Here is a 20,614-nt window from a genome sequence, read left to right on the forward strand (position 1 = left end):
ATGATACTTAGGGAGGATAAGGAACATATACCCACGGAATGCTCCTCTCAAAACTAATGTTGCTCAATCCCTAATCTTTCAATTGATCTTGTAATAAAAATTTGAACACTGGTCCCACACAATTTTAGTAAAGTGCACTCAGTGACGATTTAATAGTCACGAGAAAACACAATAAATTCCTCACCTTCTTTACATAATTTGTAACACATCACTAACTGTTCACCCGGTGAGGATGACATGTAACCTCACGTCACCTGACACCATTGGCACCTTATTCCAGCATATTTATTCTTAATATCATAATAGTCACCAATTTTGGCACTGTATTTCAGTATACTTATTCCCAATATTACAACAGCCACAAATATTAATTTTAAATACACATATACCCACCAAACTTCATAGATGAGGCATATGCACGTCTTTGTCATGGTTTGTAGTTCACACTCTTTTTATTTGCAGTTAAATCACGCACATCACTCACACAGCCATATCCCCTCACATTTTATTAAGACCAAACGGATTTTTTAGTAAGGTATCCACAGAAACAATATGTACTAAATACCCGGTGAAACTGAAAATTCGATCCTTTAGAAGGTGGCATTAGAAAGATTGAATCCTCTAAATACGGCACATCATAATGAAAATGATGATCCAGCGGCAGCAATACATGACTTACCAATGAAAAAGCGGTCTGGGACACACACCCTCGTATCTCATGAATATTCATGAGAAACGTAGTATATCAATGATCCCCTGACGCCCATCCGGTTGGCCTTGAAAAAGCTCTGTGCGCAACGCGCGTTGGCGTTCCACGTGAGCAGAGGAAAATGTAACACTGCATTGCTAAATGTATTTACTGATTGCTTAGATAGGGAAAATTTTGGTGCCCACATCCTCCGGTCAAAGGTGCGTCTACTGGCTTAGAGCCGACGCCACCAGTGACTCACATCAGTGAGTTCACATACACTGTGGGATATCTCATCCACACAGTAGGGCAGATTTCTGCCAGACCAGGCGCTGACCACACGGAGGAGAATCACTTATCTCCGTCCGTGTGTACAGTGCTGCAGAGGGGTGTGCGCATCCTCCAGCAGAAAGCGCTTATATAGGCTATAGCCGGCGCTGCTATTTGATCCACAGCAGTGGTATCATAGTTGAAGCGGAATTCACCCGCATATTCTGACTGCACCAAGGAGGATTGTATTTACCTCTACCCGTGCACACAGCAATAAGTGCGGGATCAGAACGGCCGGTACGCCGCCCCTGTCTGGTTTCTTAACACTTAAGCCACCACGCAATAATTAAAGTATTTGAACTCCTATGTCAAATGAAGCACAGTGGCACGGTCCCTATCTCTGCTGCTACACTCGTCAATTAGATACAGTGAACACATTTTTTCCTCTGCTACGTCAGGATAATTATATCCTTTTTAGATTGTCCAAAAGTGTTATATGTTGTATGTGTGTTTTTAAATATTTCGCATCTTTTTTTTTTTTTTAATTAAGTCTTTATTTGTAGTTTTAATTTGCATAATTAACACTGAATAGGCTAACATAGCCGTACTTATCTCACACTTGTACATTTCTAATTCATGTGTAACCATAAGCACGAAAGAATAAGTACAGAAAAATATTGCATAACACATACCAGTATCAATACATACAACTATACATATACCCCCCCACCCCCCGATCCCCACATATACCCCCGACCTGGCCGATCCTTCCTAACACTTCAATCAAAATTTACTTTTCCCTAACCTGCTTATTGGCTACTATTATTTCTACGTCTGAAACAACCCCTCTAGACTACCCCATCCCTCCAGTTTATTATTTCTTCTGCCATTCCCTATCTCAACTTCCTTACTTTCTTCTTCCCATTCCTCCCCTTACTCTTCTCTCCTTCTTTGCTGTATTGAGAGCCAGTTACAGGCATATATTTGCTGGGTGACATAATGCCCTTAATTCATTCCTTCGGTACGTTATTGGAGGTAGCAAAGGGACATCCTCAACTCAACACCAAAACCCAAAAAAAAAAAAAAAAAAAAACGCCCTAGAAGTGCAATTAGTGTAACACTTACTTGCAAGTCATACCCACAGATAACTAAAAAAAACAAAAAAGGGACTGTGGGCACCTCTCCTGTAAGGACTTGCTTCTTCGTGCAATATCCATTTGTGAAAACCCCCTATCCTATGGTTTACTATATACCCCCCCCCACCCTCCCCTGTGAACCCCCTACTTTTACTTACTCCTATATGGACTCACTTAGATTCTATGTGACTCTTACTAAATGAGCAGTGAATTTGAGTCGGTTACCCCCCCTTAATATTCCCACACTGTGACCCCCTATAGTTGGTAGGTAATTATTACCTACCGTTTCCCCCTTAACCCCCAGTGCTACCCAAGATGTCGAGTATTGTTGTCCCTTGTACTACACTTTATTCACCATTATTCCGGGCAGCTATTTTAAACAACCTAGATTGTCTCCATCTCCCCCAAATTTTCCCATATTTGGGCAGTGCCCCTCTGGATGCGTAAACAAATCTTTCATGCTCACACGTACTGTTAACCAGATTCACCCATTCAGTAATGTTTGGACCCGAGGAGGCCATCCATTGCCTGGCTATTATAACTTTCGCTATTGCTGAGACATTAACCACCAGCTCCTTCCAATCATAGTAAGGGGCTTCCTGCTCCCACACTCCCATTACCATGCTTCGTGCAGTAAGCGCCTCCCTAGGAACTCCCACAGACTCCAGCTTATTCTCCACCCGCTCCCAAAACTCCTTGATAACCTTGCACTCCCAAAGGAGATGCCAGAATGAACCTATTTCCTCCCTGCATTTGGGACAAATATCGTCATGAGTTCCTGCTATTCTTTTTAATCTAACCGGGGTCATGTAGCTTCTATGGAGGATATTAAATTGCACCTGCTGGATTCGAATTGATGTCGTTGCCCTCCCTGGTACCGCTAGTGCCATCTCCCAGACTAACTCCATCCCTTGCTGAAGATCGGCAGCCCACTTGTCCCTAAGAGCCAGCAATTCATCATCCTGGTTATATAAACTCAAGAAGCCGTATATTTTGGACAATCTCTTCCCGCCACCACTCAGATGCTTAATAAACTTTTTGCATGGGGAGTCAAGAATGTTCAAAACAAGCGCGCCCCCCTCTTGCTGTAAAGCACTTCTAACCTGGAGGAACCTGAAAAACATATGTTTAGGAAGGTTATATTCCGCCTGGAATTCCTCAAACGGTTTAATGTTTCCATTCCTGAAAAATTGGTCAATCCTTGTCACCTGATATTTCCCCCATATCTCTATGCCCTGTTGCTTCCTCAGTTCCGACAGTTCGTTCAAAGAAAAGATAGAAGTGTCGGGATCTACCCCCTCAAATTTAATTAACTTGTGTACCCATCTCCAAATTTTAGCAGCTTGCATCAATATAGGAGGAGGGTGCCCTCGCATCTCCATCGATAGTAGCCACTGAAGTGGGCCCAAGTCGGCCTCAACACACCTAATGAGACCAGCTATCTCCACCGTGGCTTCATCGTCCCGAACCCAAGCACATAGATGGACCAGCTGTGCGGCGATATAGTAGGCTTTAAAATTCGGAACCGCTAGGCCACCCCTATCCCTATTTCTGCACAGAACATCCATTCGAATTCGAGGGCGCTTTTCATGCCAAATAAAGGATGATATAATACTGTTAATTTTTTTAAAGTAATCATCCTTTATATATACTGGTGATTGTTGGAATACATAACTTAGCCTGGGTAATATCGACATTTTTATCAAGTTCACCCTACCAAGCTGAGAGAGGGGGAGTTTTAACCAGCAGCGACACTTCACCTTGATGTCATTTATGAGTGGCGTGAGATTGTCCCGAATATAATCCATTGGGGCCTCTGAGACCCACACACCCAGGTATCTGAACCTCTCAGTAGGGCGAAGAGGGGTGCCCACCATTCCTCCTAGCACGTTATCCCCCACGCTTAGCAAATGGGATTTCCCCCAATTGATTGTGAGACCCGAGAATTCCCCAATATTTCGCATCTTAAATACCAATAATAAAGGTTAGGTTTTATTCTTTAATTCCAATTCTCTTTAAAGTGCATCACATAGAGACCTGCTTTCTCTGTAACCCCAATTATTGTATGTTTCTTCTTGTCCAGTGGTAGCACGCCTCAGTCTAAAATTACGAATTCATATGATGACAATGAGGTATTATGTTTAAATTGGGTGAACGTTTCTTTCCCACACCCACATCAGACCAGTGCGACTGACATTCCATTTCCCTGTTCCCCATTTTTTGTCAATACCATGTAGGCATGAAGATCCCATACAATATAAACTACAATGTCTTGCTAAATATATAAAAGTAGCAAATTTGCATAATTTTGTGGGGAAAATAGAAATGCAATTTTATTACTTATAATTTATGGCCAGTTGGTGATCATTGTGCTGTCATGATGATGGACCTACTTATATGTGGAGGCCTGGAGCTGCAGCTCCATCCACCCCATTGTTAATCTGGCCGTGTTTGACTCTTGTGGGCTCTTTCCAGACTGCTTGTTGCACCTCAGCCGCTTGTTCCCCTGCTTGCTGAGCTCCATCCGCGCTGTCCGATGCAATGCACTTGCTGATCTTCTCACTCTGCTCCCAACCTCCCAAATCCACTGATCCAGCAGCTAGCGAGTCAGCAAGGTCAACAGGCTGCAGATATAAAAAGCAGGGCTGCAGTTTTGTTAGCCAGAACTCGGACTGCTGTCCAACTATCAGTACAGCAGGAAGAAGGGATCCCTTTATATATAGTAAAATGCATTAGATGTTATGAGGCAGGATACTATTATTAAAAATGAAGCAACAAAAAAGGGTAAATTATTTGGTATAAGCTACGATTATTTATAAGATTTGGTATGACAAAAAAGGACATATGTAAATCACAGTCTTTTTTTTTTATTAGAATAATTCCAATCTGGATTATGCTGCACCTCCTTTAAATGCAAAGGTAAGTGTACTTTCTTAACGGAACATTGTTATGCCAAACAATCATGCTTATTATTAAAGTCCTGTAAATGACCTAGATAGAGGTGTTAATGTAGCCTAGTTATAACTCTATAAAGGCATTTAATAATTATGCTAATTGCAGATATATTTGCAGGTTAATGAATATACAGTTGTATACACCTCTTTATCCATCCTCTGTATTATCATTATGGTTTTAAGATGGATTTTTTTTTTTCAAAATATATTTTATTGAACCTCTCATAATACAGTTAGTACATATAATGAAAGATAAACGTGAAATTATATAATGGGGATCAATCCACAATTTTCACATTTCCCCCCCAAAATTTTTACACACAAATAAAAAAGGAAAGAAACATAACATGGCAACTCCAATGGTAGTATGACTATGGTCCAAATATGAAAATATGATCGGCAATGTCATAAATAGAAATATAAGCAGTATTGACAAGTAAAAAAAAAAGGAATTGCCAAAGGCTATCAATAAAATAAAAACAAAACGATAACATAAAGAAAAAATAAATCAAAAAGGTAAATATAACAAAGAAAAATAACAATGAGACATTAAACAAGAAACATTAATGTTTAAACATCTAAACAACAGCCTGTTCCTAGTTCCAAGCCATTAACCCATCCATGGACCGATCCAGCCAAGATGGATTTTAAAGGCACAAATGATAGCATCACACAAAGGGCCTAATTCAATGACCAGATAAGTGGCAAATCAAGCAATTATAAAACCACTGCGCATGCGTGTGACCAATTTGCAGCCCGCATGCCAAGAACCAAAATAGCCAAAAAATTATACGTATGCATCAACAGAGTAGTCACTGTTTGATTGACAGGAATCGGGTGTTTATGTATCCGACACATGCCGTTTTCTGGATGTGTTTGTAATGTGTGCCCAGTCAGTTTTCTGATGGGTATCTGATGTCAGCGATGACCACTTCCAGCCTGATTCTTGAGCATATCAGTGGAAGCCCTACACTAGCACAGATAGAAAAAAACTGTTCGATGGTTCGATTTTTGCAAATGGATCTGCAAAAATATCACTATTTGCAATGCATTTGCAATTTTGCAAGGGGTGGTTTTTCCTTTTTATCTCCATGGTGTCTTTCTGCTCTGTGCACAATGAATTCTCTGATTAGCGATGTGCCCCTATGCTGGCTTCCCTTAGCCCTGATACCTGCCTGAGGCACGACAAGCATAATCCCTGATAAACAGCACCTGGGGCTGGGATAACACATGGGATCTGGGATGTTTTTGCCCAATGGGGGAATCTATTTTTAGGCCAATAAAAGGGGATTTTTGGTCCTTACCTGTAAAATCCTTTTTTCATAGGCCAAGGTGGATGCTGGGAAATGTGGGTATTCCGGTGCTGGAGGTTCGGGCACCAAGGAGTAGAACTTATTTTGGCTAGTGCAGCCCTAGGCTCCGCCCCCTAATACCCCTTCCTGTCCTCAGAGACCAGTTTTTAACTTAACAAGCCGAGGAACAGGTAAAGGAGAGGGAGACCATTCAACTGTTTGAACATTCAACCATCTGTTGTTAATGTAAATTGTTAACTATAGCTAACTAACTGCAAGATTGGAGCAGTAGGGCGGGTGCCGAGCTTCCACCTTGGCCTCTGAAAAAAAGGATTTTACAGGTAAGGACCAAAAATCCCCTTTTTTCTTACAGCCAGCGGTGGATGCTGGGAAATGTGGGACGTCCTAAAGCTGTGTCCCTAAGGGTGGGACCGCTCTCGAACTGCACTGAGGACACCTCTGCCAAAGGCCGCATCGGCCGAGGCGAAGGTGTCAAATTGATAAAATTTGTTGAACGTGTGAGCCGAAGACCACGTGGCTGCCCTGCAGATGCTCTCCGCCGAGACCCCTGCCCACAGGGCCCACGATGCCCCTACAGACCTGGTGGAATGCGCCCTTACCGAATGCGGTACTGGCCTCCCCGCCAACAGGTACGCTTGCCTTATGGTCGATCTCAGCCACCTAGCCAAGGTGCACTTTGAAGCAGGCCAACCCAGCTTCCGGGCATCAAAAAGGACAAAGAGAGAATCATATTTCCTTATTGACTCTGTTCTGGCCACATAAATTTTAAGGGCTCGAACTACATCTAAAGAAACATCCCTTTCTTGAGAGTCCGTGGTGGTAGCATAAACCGGAACTACAATTTCCTGATTTATATGAAATCTAGATACAACCTTTGGGATGTAGTCTAGTCTAGTTCTGAGAACTATCCTCATGAAAGTTAAGCAATGGAGGTCTACAGGAGAGAGCTCCTAAATCTGAGACTCTGCACGCTGATGGGATGGCTAGCAAGAAAAGAGTCTTCAGGGTAAGCCATGAAAGAGAAACTGACTCCAAGGGCTCAAATGGTGCTTTAATCAACCCTTTCAGCACCAACGTGAGATCCCATGGATTTGCTGTTGGACATATGAGAGGCTGTAGGTGAAGAGCTCCCTGTAAGAACGTATGGATTGTGGAGGACGAAGCGATCTTCCTCTGGAAAAGGACAGAGAGAGCCAACACTTGAACTTTTAAGGACGAATGGCTCAGCCCCATTTCCAGGCCTGATTGCAAGAATCCTAGGACCCTGTCCAATTTGTATATCCTAGGGTTAAACCTCCTAGGCTCACTCCAAAGAAAATACCTTTGCCAAATCCTATGGTACACCTTTGCTTTCTTGCCGCAAGCAAAGTTTTAATGACCATAGGTGAAAACCCTCTCTTCCTCAGAAACGACTCTTCAACAGCCACCCCGTCAAAGCCAGCCTGGCTAAGTCCGGGTGTAGGCACGGTCCCTGTGACAGAAGGTCGGGCTGGAGGGACAAGGGGAATGGAGGTGCCCTGGCCAGTTTTAGGAGGTCTGGATACCATGATCGCCTCGGCCAATCTGGGGCCACTAGGATCATGGTCACTTTCTCCCTCTTGAGGCGTCGAAGTAGACGGGGAATTCGAGGAATTGGTGGAAATTCGAACACCCTTTGGAACGGCCAAGGAGCTGATAGGGCGTCTACCAGACATGCCTGTGGATCTCTTGTTCTGGATCCGTACAGTGGGAGTTTCTTGTTGTGCTTTGAGGCAATAAGGTCCACTTGAGGGGCTCCCCACCAGTCTACCGGAGTGAATCATTTGGCGACTTAGGAAGTCTGCTTCCCAGTTTAACACTCCGGGAATATACACTGCCGACAGGGCGAGTAGATACTGCCATAGGAGGATTTGAGTCACTTCCCGCATGGCTGCTCGGCTCCGGGTTCCCCCTTGATGGTTTACGTATGCGACAGTTGTCAAGTTGTTTGATTGAATTTTGACTGGCCTTCCGTGAAGAAGAGTCCCTGATTGGCAAAACGTCCGGTATATGGCCCTTAGCTCCAGAACGTTTATTGGTAGCTTTGTTTCTTGGTGTGTCCACAGGCCCTGGAACGACTGATCCAGCATCACAGCTCCCCAGCCCTGTAGGCTGGCATCCGTTGTCACTATGACTTAATCGTGACTTGCGAAGGATCCTCCCTCTTTTAGGTTGTCTGACAGTAGCCACCATTGGAGGGACTGTCTGACTTTGTCTGAGATCGTGAGGAACTGTCTCTTCAGATCCATGTGCGATCGATTCCACCGAGATAACAGGGCTAGTTGTAGTATTCGAGAGTGGAATTGTCCGAATTCCAGCATTGGGAAGGTGGATACCAATTTTCCTATCAATGTCATGCAGAGGTGGACAGACACCCTGCGTTGTGTCCAGGGCCGGCGCAAGGCACCGGAGCGCCCCAGGCGAGTCGGGGTGGGGGCGCCCCGGGGGGGGGGGTACCTGTCCTGCGGCGCTGTGTAGTTAAAGCTGGCGGCGGGGGGTCCCTGCCGTCAATAAGAAGAAATAACCAGCGCTATCCGCCGGGCTATGCGGAAGCGCTTCTGTTGTGAAAACACTGCCCGCACAGCCAATCAGCGTGCGGACAGGGTTTTCACAACAGAAGCGCTTCCGCATAGCCCGGCGGATAGCGCTGGTTATTTCTTCTTATTGACGGCAGGGACCCCCCGCTGCCGCCGCCGCCAGCTTTAACTACACAGCGCCGCAGGACACGTACCCCCGCGGCACGGGGGGCAAAATGCCGCCCTCCAGTGGCCGGCGCCCTAGGCAAATGCCTAGATTTGCCTAGTGGTGGCGCCGGCCCTGGTTGTGTCAGGAAGAATTTGATTTGTCACTTAGGGTGAAATTTACTAAAGGAAATTTGTAAAAAAATAGGTGTATTTGTATCCAGAAATACACTTATTTTTGACATTTACTATCCCGAAAATACGGCAATTCGTAGTCGTGTTGATGTGCTATCAATACGAATATGAATTGACGTATTTTCGGGATAGTAAATGTCAAAAATAAGTGTATTTCCGGATACAAATACACCTATTTTTTACAGATTTCCTTTAGTAAATTTCCCCCTCAGTGAATGTCCTGTATCTTTTTCTGGGGAAGAAACACTCTTTGAGCTTTCGTGTCTATTAGCACCCCCAGATGTATCATGGCGGATGATGGAGTCAGGCTGGATTTCTTCCAGTTGATTATCCACCCGTGAGATTGGAGTAGGTCCAGGGCAATCTGTAGATGTTTCTGAATTTCCTCCTGTGATTGTGCTACAATGAGGAGATCGTCCAGGTAAGGAAGAATTCGAAACCTAGAAGGTGTAAGCGAGCCGCCATCACCGCCATGACTTTCGTGAACACCCGGGGGGCTGTTGAGAGCCCGAACGGGAGAGCACGAAACTGAAAATGGCGGTCCAATATTGCAAACCTGAGAAATCTCTGATGCTCCTGTTTGATTGGAATATGCAAATATGCATCTTGTATGTCCAGTGAGGTCATCAGATCTCCTGGTTCCAGAGCACTGAGGATGGAGCTCAGAGACTCCATTCTGAATTTGGGTACCCGCAGGAAAACATTCAACCTCTTGAGGTTCAATATCGGTCGGAATGACCCGTCTGGTTTGCTGACCAGGAATACATTTGAATAAAATCCGGTCCCTCTCTGGGAATGCGGAACAGGCATGATCACCTTTTGTTCCAACAGGGTTGAGACGGCCGTCTTGAGAGCTGCTGCCTTGAGAGGGTCCAGTGGAAGACCTGGGGTCTGGAGCAAAAGGTCAGAGCATAACCGTGTGATATTAGTTCCAACACCCAAGAGTCCGATGTGGAACTTAACCAGGTCTCCGCAAACTCCAGAAGGCGGCCCCCCACCCACGGCACATCCTTGGTGTGCCCGGCGTCAGGCCGCTGGCTTTTCAGCCTGCTTTGGGGTCTGACGACGAGCTGCCCATACCTATTTGGGCTTGGACTTCTGCGCCTTTTGAAAGGACTGCTGTGACCTTGTTGGCCAGGACCCTGTATAATGGGATCTGGCTTTACTGGAGGGACAAAAAAATCGAAAAGCCTGCTGCTTGGGTTTAGTGGCTCCTGTGGGCAAAAAGGCCGACTTTGAGGCTGCAATGGAAGTAACAATCTTGTCCAATTCCGTTCTGAACAGTATACCCCCCGTAAATGGCAAGGACTCTAAAGCTCTCTTTGAGTTATTGTCTGCCTTCCAAGATCTAAGCCAGAGGTCTCTGCGTGCAGCCACTGATACTGCTGAAATTTTGTGATGCAAATATTCGCGCATCCAATACACCTTCACTTAGGTAGGAACTAGCCTCCCTAATATTGTCCACCAAAGATAGTAACTCAGATCTCTTAGTACCTGACTGAAGACCCTCCAATAGAGCATCCTCCCAATGTGCTATAGCTCTGGTTGTCCAGGCGGCTGAATAGCTAGGCCGCAGAACTTCCCCTGCATTGGAATATATGGACTTGAGAAACTGATCCAGTTTCTTATCCACTGGGTCTTTTAAAGATGTTACATCTGGTATGGGCAGAGCTGTTGCCTTGATTAGTCTGGTGACATGGGCGTCTACCTGAGGGGGGTCGTCCCATTTTTTATGGTCGTCTGATAGAGGATAAAAAGAAGGAATACGCTTAGATACAAGGAATTTCCTATTTGGATGCTTCCAAGCTTCTTCAAACAGGTTGTCCAACTGCTTAGACTGAGGGAAAAAAGCAGTGTCCTTCTTTTTACGTTTGAACACTGGTTCAGTATCTGGCCCTTCTGCAGAGGTTTGTGCCTCAGGCTCCTTTATCTTAAAAGTGAGCCGTATCAACTTAACAAGGCTGTCTACTCTGGCCTGGGACATATAATCATCAGTATCAGTATCCACATCATCAATTGCATTAAGAACACCACCGTCTTGATCCTCTCCAGAGGTATCATCATCTGTGTCCTGTAAGAGAGGCTGAGCCGCCTCACATCTGGATGGTCTATGTGTAACAGACCCTGACAGAGCATTTTGAAGTGAGGATGAAACCTGCACCAAACCCTGGACTGACTGTGATAGCCCTGCTACCCAAGAAGGTTCTACTGGCTGGGGTTGAACCTGAGGTGCAGGGGGAGCAGCGGGGTTGCGTGACGCTGCCAGCTGGGAAGCCAGTTCCCTCATCGCAGAGGACAGGTCTGCAGCCTAGTCCGGCCTGCAGGGAACATCCACAGTGGGTTGTGGACTAGGCCCCGGCTGAGAGCAACGGTCACAGAGGCCTGCGTGGTTCTGCTCAGCACTAGAAAGGTTTTCTTTGCATACGGTGCATGTATATGCGTGCAGCACTGGAGCGGGACCAGGCCTGCGGGATCTCCCTGAACCCTTTGCTGACATGATGTGTGTGTGCTTAAGCAAATGCAACTGGAGTTACCTAAGTATACCAGTGATATATTGTGTGAGAAACTGTATCAGTCACTAAATAAATGAATCAGTGAACTTATACTGCGCTCCCTGTCAGCCCTACAGACAGAGATGTGGTATGAAAACACTCACATCAACTTAACATAACAAACTGTTAAAAATAAAAAAGACAGATAAAATACACTGCAGTATATCACAGTCTCCTCACACCACACACACAAGGAATCTGCACTTTGCTTCCTACACCTGCACCATGTAAGTGAGGTGAGGATAATACAACCTGTCACTGATAACAGTGGAGGCAAAGGGGGGCGATTTCTGATGCTCCTCTCCGTCAGAAGCCAGCCAGCAAGTGAGCTAAAATGGCCCCCCCTGTGAGGGAGGGTGGAGGAGAGGAGCGCTCGCGGCGGGAACCCAGGACAGGCCATTGCCGCGAGCTTGGGGGCGGAGCTATATACAACTCCATCCCCTCCTGGAACCACCAGCATAACTGACATCCACAGTGGGATCCGTTATGCTTTTAGCATATCCCTGGTGGTCTAGCGGTTTCTCAGCATGAGCTGAGTACTGCTGCCAGGCCCCCGGTGGCGCCCCCCACCGGCGGTGTGAGCCTCGATATCCGGCTCTCCGCAAAGGGGAAGCCGCTTACCTGAGCTTCTCCTGGCCGCGGCTCCCTCCAAGTGCCTGAGGTGCCTGGTGCGAGCGGCCAACAGGTTCGTCCACCAGATGCCGGGGGAGGCTTCTGCCGTCAGCCGCAGCAGCGCTGCGAGTCTGACAGCTGCAGTAGAAAAAAAAAAAACGAAGTTAAACAGGGGCTAAAAATGCCCTCTCCTTAGCGTGGTGCCTGTTCCTCAGAGCACCAAGGAAAAAACTGGTCTCTGAGGACAGGAAGGGGTATTAGGGGGGCGGAGCATAGGGCTGCACTAGCCAAAAGAAGTTCTACTCCTTGGTGCCCGGACCTCCAGCCCCGGAATACCCACATTTCCCAGCATCCACCGCTGGGTGTAAGAAAAAAACAGATGCTAACTGGATAACGAGATAATGACCATCGGCCATTAATCATGATAGCCGTCTATTTTTATTGGCCAAAGCAGCATTGGGGCTAATAGGATAGCACACAAAGGGCCTTATTCTGATCGGAGCGGCCAAACGTGCGTACGTTCACAATTACCGCACGCTAGCCGTACGCGGCCGTTAGGGTTAAGTCCGCCCACAAATCGGCAGAAAATAACGTAGAAGGGGAGTGGTGTACAAATGAGCGTACGGCAACGTACGCGGTCGGCCCAGCCCTTACACTCCGTCGACTAGCGTACGACTGAGCGTACGGCGCCGTCTACGGCCGTCTTTCCTCCGTCTCCCCACCGCCTTCTTGCGGCGATCTGAGCGTACGCCAGCTTGCACGGACGGGTCCCTATTGTTTTCAATGGAAAACTCAGCTTATGTCACCGCTCGTGAGAGTGAGCGTACGTCCGTGCACGCTGGCATACCCTTCACATATATGGACCTGCAAATCTTGCCTCTCAACTACTAATCTGACAATTGATTAATTAATCTATTTGTTATTCACTTATTGTTTTCTATTAACTCAATTGTCTACCTTAATAAAGACCTAATAAAACTACATTTTAAACCACATTACATGTATATTTGTTATGTTCTAATGTGGCATTTTAATCACTATCTATGTGTCCCCATATTGCTGTTACTTTTAAATCAAGTTATGTTGGTGTTTCTGTATATGTACTAAATTATGTCCATAATTAGTTTGTCCAAAATGTGTAACATGTATACCTACCCTGATGTTATGTGTGATGTTTTAATCGAAAAACATTAAACATTCATGCATTTTTACTATGTGTTATTTTACTCAAAAACACACACATTTACACATCAATCATTACCCCTCACCTCAAATTACTAATATAACTTACATTACACATCTGTATGTACCTACCCTTACAAGCCCTCTAACATATTTATTATTAAAAACACAGGCAATTTATAATACAATATCAACTTTTATTTCTTACAAACATAATAAGGGGGGGGGGGGGATAAAAAAAAATTAAATGCGGGCCTCCAGTAGGCCAAAAAGAAGTTGAAAATAAAAAAGGGTCAGGAAGATCTCCCGAATAAGGGCTGCCACCTCCTCCTGCTGCTGTTCAGTGTCTGTAGTGAAGGGATAAAAAAAAAAATTAATATATAACATAAACAAATGTTTGTTGTATTTGTACATAATAAAAAGTTGTGAGTTATGTGTGAAGGGCACATACATTTTTAAACTACATTGAAGATGGGTCTGCTGTAAACACAGTACTAAAAAAAAATATGTTAACACACACATACTGTACATAGTAAATAACATTAATTCAATTACTCCTTCATCAATGAATGTATGCTGTATCCCAATTGGTACTTTGTTTTTGGGGGACTGTCCTCTAACCTCACAATTAGCCTGTGCTATTTAAGGGTTATGACATTGTTGTGGCTTAAGCACTCCTTACTATTTTAAATTTAGGACATTGCTGTACAAATTATAGGCCTACAGCTGTAGGCCTATAATTTGTACAGCAATGTCCTAAATTTAAAATAGTTTGTAAAGCATGCATCCGCATGGCCTCACACACTATTACCAAAACAATCTCGACATTTAAGTTGCACCAGTGGCAGATTAAGCCTTTGGGGGGCCCGGGGTACTTTAGAGCGGGGGGCCCCCTTGCACTTGTCATTACTGGCCGCACACTGCATGGCCGAATATTATACTGTCAAAACATAGAGTAAAGGCAGAATAAACTTGGTCAATGGTTACCTGCAGGGGATATATATATATATATATACACACACCACATGAAAAGCCTGTGTTTGTCCCTCTGCCCCTTACTCTGGAGGAGACCTCACAGTCCTAGTGCTGCCTCTGATTAAAAACCCTCCTATGACTAAGCTGCTGCTGCTGTTCTCCATGGACCTGAGAAGTATGTAATGAGCTCCACCAATCAGAGCTCAGCACAAACTTCTCAGCCTCTGTCCTCTGGTGCAAAGTGTCATGGGACTTAGTCAACTCCCAGAAAAGCACTGCACACTTGTGCAATCAGTGTGCCTTGCCTCCCGATGCTCAGCACCATAAATCATTGTCACATTGGCAGATAGGTGAAGCTGCAGCACTACCCCACCCATGCACAAAACATTTAGCAAAAAAAAAAAAACATAACTTAAACATTGTCTTTTTAAAAAAAAAAAATGACAACCACAGGGGGCCCATAGCTAGAGGGGGTCCCAGGGGCACTGACCCCTTGCGCCTCCATTATAATCTGGCCCTGTGTTGCACATCATGCTGGGAACTGGAGTTACCCAACACCACATAACTACCACACCACTAATGTCGGATATCTCATTGGATGTACTGTTATGTCAATTATTCAAGGGGTGAGGCATGGCCACACTCAAAAAAACCACCAAGGGGACCCTTGTTCCTGGAGAAGGACAGGACACACCTCATGGTCGCCCTGCAGTGATATGTTGCAACTAATGTTGATGTTGGATACACATATGTGGTTGTTGTGATTGCTTATGTGTAGAAATGTGTAGGTCAACATTAGACACATTATTTACTTACGGCTACTTGAGCCATCCTGGGCGCCGCTGGTTGGCTGTGGAGTGGTTGGGGAAGGCAGGAGCAAGGAGGATGGTCCTGGTCTTTGGCCCGAGGTACTGGGTGTTACTGGGGAGTGGAGAGGTTTGGGGGTGGGTGGTGGAGAGGTGTAGGGGGGTTGGAAATGGGGTGGGGAGGGGGGGGGGTGGGGGTTGTGGAGGGGGTGTGGGTTGTGGAGGGGGGGGGGGTTGTGGAGGGGGGGGGGGGTTGTGGAGGGGGGGGGTTGTGGAGGGGGTGGGGGTTGTGGAGGGGGTGGGGGATGGGGAAATTGTGTGGGTGAAAACTGCACCCTGGGTCTCCTCTTCTTCCTCCTCCTCTTCTTCCTCCTCCTCCTCTTCCTCCTCCTCCTCCTCCTCTTCTTCCTCCTCCTCCTCTTCCTCCTCCTCTTTCTTCTCCTCCTCCTCCTCCTCCTCCTCCTCCTCTTCTTCCTCCTCCTCCTCCTCGGCTGCCTGGTCCCGGGCTGCCTGGTCCCGGGCTGCCTGCTCCCGGGCTTCAATGCGTGCCCTTGCCCGTGCTGAAATGTTCATGTTGATGGCATAGAAATCGAAGATTGGGTTTCATAAAAAAGGGGGAAAGAAAAATTCACATTAGTCATGCTCATAACCTTCAAAATTATCATTGCTGTGAAATTTCAGACATTTATCATGCAAACTATTTGATATCCTACACCCAAAAACTGATCAACTACTTAAACCCCCCTATACACCCCCATATACACCCCCTATACACCCCATATACACCCATATACACCCCCTATACACCCCCATATACACCCATATACACCCCCTATACACCCATATACACCCCCTATACACCCCCATATACACCCATATACACCCCCTATACACCCATATACACCCCCTATACACCCCCATATACACCCCCTATACACCCATATACACCCCCTATACACCCCCTATACACCCATATACACCCCCTATACACCCATATACACCCCCTATACACCCATATACACCCCCTATACACCCATATACACCCCCTATACACCCCCATATACACCCATATACACCCCCTATACACCCATATACACCCCCTATACACCCCCATATACACCCATATACACCCCCTATACACCCATATACACCCCCTATACACCCATATACACCCCCTATACACCCATATACACCCCCTATACACCCCCATATACACCCATATACACCCCCTATACACCCATATACACCCCCTATACACCCCCTATACACCCATATACACCCCCTATACACCCCCTATACACCCATATACACCCCCTATACACCCCCATATACACCCATATACACCCCCATATACACCCATATACACCCCCTATACACCCCCTATACACCCCATATACACCCCCATACTCAGGAACATATTTATAAAAAGTACACCAAACATTGCTAAAAAACGCTGACATACTAGTAATCAAAACTTACATCGGGCAATATGGCGGCGAAGGCTGCTGAGTAGAACCGGCTGCCGCCGGCGCAGGTCGGACCAGCGCCGCTCAACCTGTCCCAGGCTTCTGCGGACGCCGGTTGTTGAAAATATCAGGCGGCGGGCAGCATTATACGCCCGCCGCTTGTCCGCATTAGATACATATGGGCCCCTGGGCCCCAGGTGACGATCCATCACTTCCACCAGGGCCAAAAGCTCACATGTAGAAAAGGGCCTGGCTCTTGTAGAAGTCATATTGGCAATGGCGCAGTTATTAATTGCAGGTACATATATCACTTTTGGTGCTTGCTGATTGGTCGAAAAAATTGTTTGTTTGGTATTAACTTTATTAATCCCTCTTATATTAACAAACTGGATGCGAATAGAAACTTACGCGGACCGTTCCGATATACACACCACAACCAACAGCATGCATTCAATGAAGAGAGAAGTACTGTATTTACAGTGTGCGGAAAATAATACACGCACCCCGTCTACTCCTAACTACGCTGCTTAAAGGGGGCTCAATACACCAATTGCCATGAAGAGAAGTACTGTATATATATATAGTAAGCGGAAATTAATACACGCAACCGTCTACTTATAACTACGCTGCTTAAAGGGGGCACGATACAGCGATATGCATGGGGAGGAGTACTGTATATACAGTAGGCGGAAAATGATACACGCAACACTCTACTTATAACTACGCTGCCTAAAGGGCCACAATGCAACATGTTGCTGTATGACAATTTCATACACATTACATATGTAAGGAAAGCATTATAACGTGATGTTTTGAAATGTGACTCACAAAGCATACACGAACTCCAACAGATACCAGCTGACAACACTCATCATTGGAATGACAGGTGCACACATTTCACGATGTAGCCCACAATGCTCCACAACCTGAGTAGATACATATACGGGTGATTGATCAGGTGCATTGAGACCTGCGTAATTTAAGCGGCAATTATCGGCGGGAAATATCGGCGTAAATTTGCATATACCTTGCGGGGAAAAATATACGCCCCCTTGTTCGTGGCGGGAGATTAACATATAAATATTCAGTCAGATGCAGGCCACAATTGCTGCAAACATGTCTGACTCTGACGATTCAGCAGCAGAGGACGCTCTGCAGAGAGCACAAGCCGAATCCATGCTTCAAGCATTACAGAAGAGGGAAGAGGAGCGGAGAAGGAGGGCCCAAGAGAGGAGTCGCCTGCAAGATCAAGCGGGCCCCTCAGTAACAGGCCCTGGTGAACCTCCACCAGCTCCACAAGGGCCAAGCAGCCAGCCAGAACAAGAGGTTGCATCTCTCCAAACAGGTGTGACCCAGCAGGTGCATGGTGAGAGAGCTGGGGCCACCAGAAAACGTGCTGCAACATCTAGGGTGATGACTGAGCAGGATACCACCACCAGAAGGAGAAACCCTGCATTTGTAGAGGCCGAAATGCGAATTCTCGTGCCCAGGGCACGCGAATGGATTGAATTGGCAACCAGGAAGCCAGGTGCCAGTGCAAGGAGAAACCTTTGGGACAAGATCACAGAGGAAGTGAACCAGGTGTCACCAGTGGTCAGAACTTGGGACGCGGTGAAGAAAAGGTTAGTGTGTTTGTCAGGGCAATTTGTTCAGCAGTCTCCAGCAGGAACTGAGGCCCTTATTCTAGTTCTCTCTTTCTGGCCAAATATTTCTTAGATGGACAAAACCATGTGCACTGCAGGTGAGGCAGGTGTTACTTGTGCAGAGATAATCAGATTTGGATGGGGTTTTACACCTGCCTCACCTGCAGTGCACATGGTTTGGTCCATCAAAGAAATATTTGGCCACACATGGCACAAAAGATCACCCACACTAGGAAATGTCACGTAGCTAGGGGTACCACCTAGTCCCTTTAATTCCGGACACATATTAATTACACAGGTTCTGTGGCTGGCTGACTTCAAGACTCCACTTCACCTAATTTTAAACTGCCACAGAACCTGTGTAAGTAACATGTGTCCAGAATTAAAGGGACTAGGTGGTAACCCTACACGTAGCACAGTGGTGCACATATCTCATGGTGATATTTGTATTTTTAAACTTGTAGGTGGACTGACTTCAAAAGTGCCCTGAAGAGGAAGATGACTGACCGGTACAACCACAGCATGTCCACCGGGAGCGGTCCTATGCCTGACCATTTGGAGTTTACCCCCCTGGAGCTGGACTCCTGTGACGTGATCGATGTGGGGGAGATCAGGGGGATCTCCAATATGGACAGTGAGCTCCCGGTGGAGGTCTTTGCTGCTGCTTTTGATGGTAAGTCACAGTAATGCATTGTATTTAGAAAGATATTTTTTATTGCGTATGTGATGGTGACATTGTTTTCAATTCTTATCCTAGCAGAAGCAGAAAGTCAGGATGTACCGGCAGCATCGGCCTCTGCAGAGCCACAGGTGGAGCAGGTGGTCCAGCCTCCATCAAGACGTCGCCCCCAGCCCCAGCCACAGGAGACATTGAGTGAGAGCCTGTTGGTGACGCTGGACAGGATCGAGCAGCAAGGGGTGGATGCTGCGATCCGTCAGCAGCAGGTGGCGGATTTTCTGGCGGAGTGGAAGGCCACAAACCAGCTGCAGGTTGAGGCGTTGAACCGCATTAATGAAACTCTGGCGGCTGGCATGCTAAGCATTGGCCAACACCTCAGCCGCCAGAATGAACTTCTTGCGGAGCAGCTGTCCACCGCCAGGTCCCTAAGGGACAATCCCCCATCTGCTGCCCCACCCCAAGCTGCTCCCCAACCTTCCACCTCGGCTGACCCTCCTGTGGCGACTAGGGGAAGACGCCGAAAGCCAGCTGACCCAAAGGCCCCTGTCCCCAAGGCCCCATCTAAAAGGGGCAAAAAAGGGCCCAAATGAGACCTGGGTCACTTCCTCTGTGGTTGGAGGCCAAAGGTTTAAATTGCACTGGACATCCGCTTCCTGAGTTGCCCATCGATCCATTTGCGTGCCATGGGCATGAAAGTTCGTATTTTGACCTCTACAAATGCAGGTTTTTTTTTTTGGTGGTGTGTATCTTGCTTAGTAGTCACCCTGGTTGTTGCAGTACGTATTCTGGTGTCCCCATTTCTTTCACCATTGCATTTGCAGGGTAACACATGTTTGGAGATATGCAACCTCTTGTTCTGGCTGTTTTATTATTTGTGTGTATATTTTTTTTTTTTTTTTTGATTTCTCACATTAAAGTGTCAAGCTGTGATGCTGAACAGCAAATAAATTAATTTTACAAATTAAATCTAAATGGTGGTATGTGTAATTTCTTGTGTGAAACAAATACTAGATTTATGTGTACTTACTGACCAGGGTATTTTTGAACATTTGTTGAAGTGTGGTGGAAGTTTCCCATGTGTAACCCTCTCCATGGCCATTCCCATGTTCCTATCCAACTTTTCCCTGCTAATTAGTTTGTGTCAGCACATGTGCAGAGCAACTTAATAGGTGAGAAAGCAGTTTGTGTGCAGGTGAGGTAGCTCCTACAGTAGTAGGTAAAAGCAGGTCCAGAACAATGCTTTCCTCATGGAGTGGGTGAGGCAGACAAACAAGGGTGAAAAGGTACATTTGTGTAGGAATTCATATGTGTCCTCCCTAAAAAAAGATGTGTGAATGGGCCAAACATGATAAATTAGCTTGTGAACAAACATGCATAACTTTTAAAATATATATGATTTGACAGTGTCATAAGCAGATGTAGGAATCCTTTGTTAGAGAGATGA

General features: G+C 46.1%; 1 protein-coding gene across 4 annotated transcripts in view; it reads left to right on the forward strand.

Annotated features, from left to right (window-relative positions):
• CFAP251 (cilia and flagella associated protein 251) overlaps positions 1–20,614 on the forward strand; it is a 95,659-nt gene that overhangs the window by 33,955 nt on the left and 41,090 nt on the right. For all 4 annotated transcript variants that reach the window (XM_083151311.1, XM_083151309.1, XM_083151310.1 and 1 more), the window contains exon 10: positions 4,969–5,013. In XM_083151311.1, coding sequence (XP_083007437.1) covers positions 4,969–5,013 — 45 coding nt within the window. The remainder of the gene's footprint in view (positions 1–4,968; positions 5,014–20,614) is intronic.

This window comes from Crinia signifera, chromosome 1, assembly GCF_055691185.1.
Source record: "Crinia signifera chromosome 1, ASM5569118v1, whole genome shotgun sequence".
Classification (NCBI taxonomy): domain Eukaryota; kingdom Metazoa; phylum Chordata; class Amphibia; order Anura; family Myobatrachidae; genus Crinia; species Crinia signifera.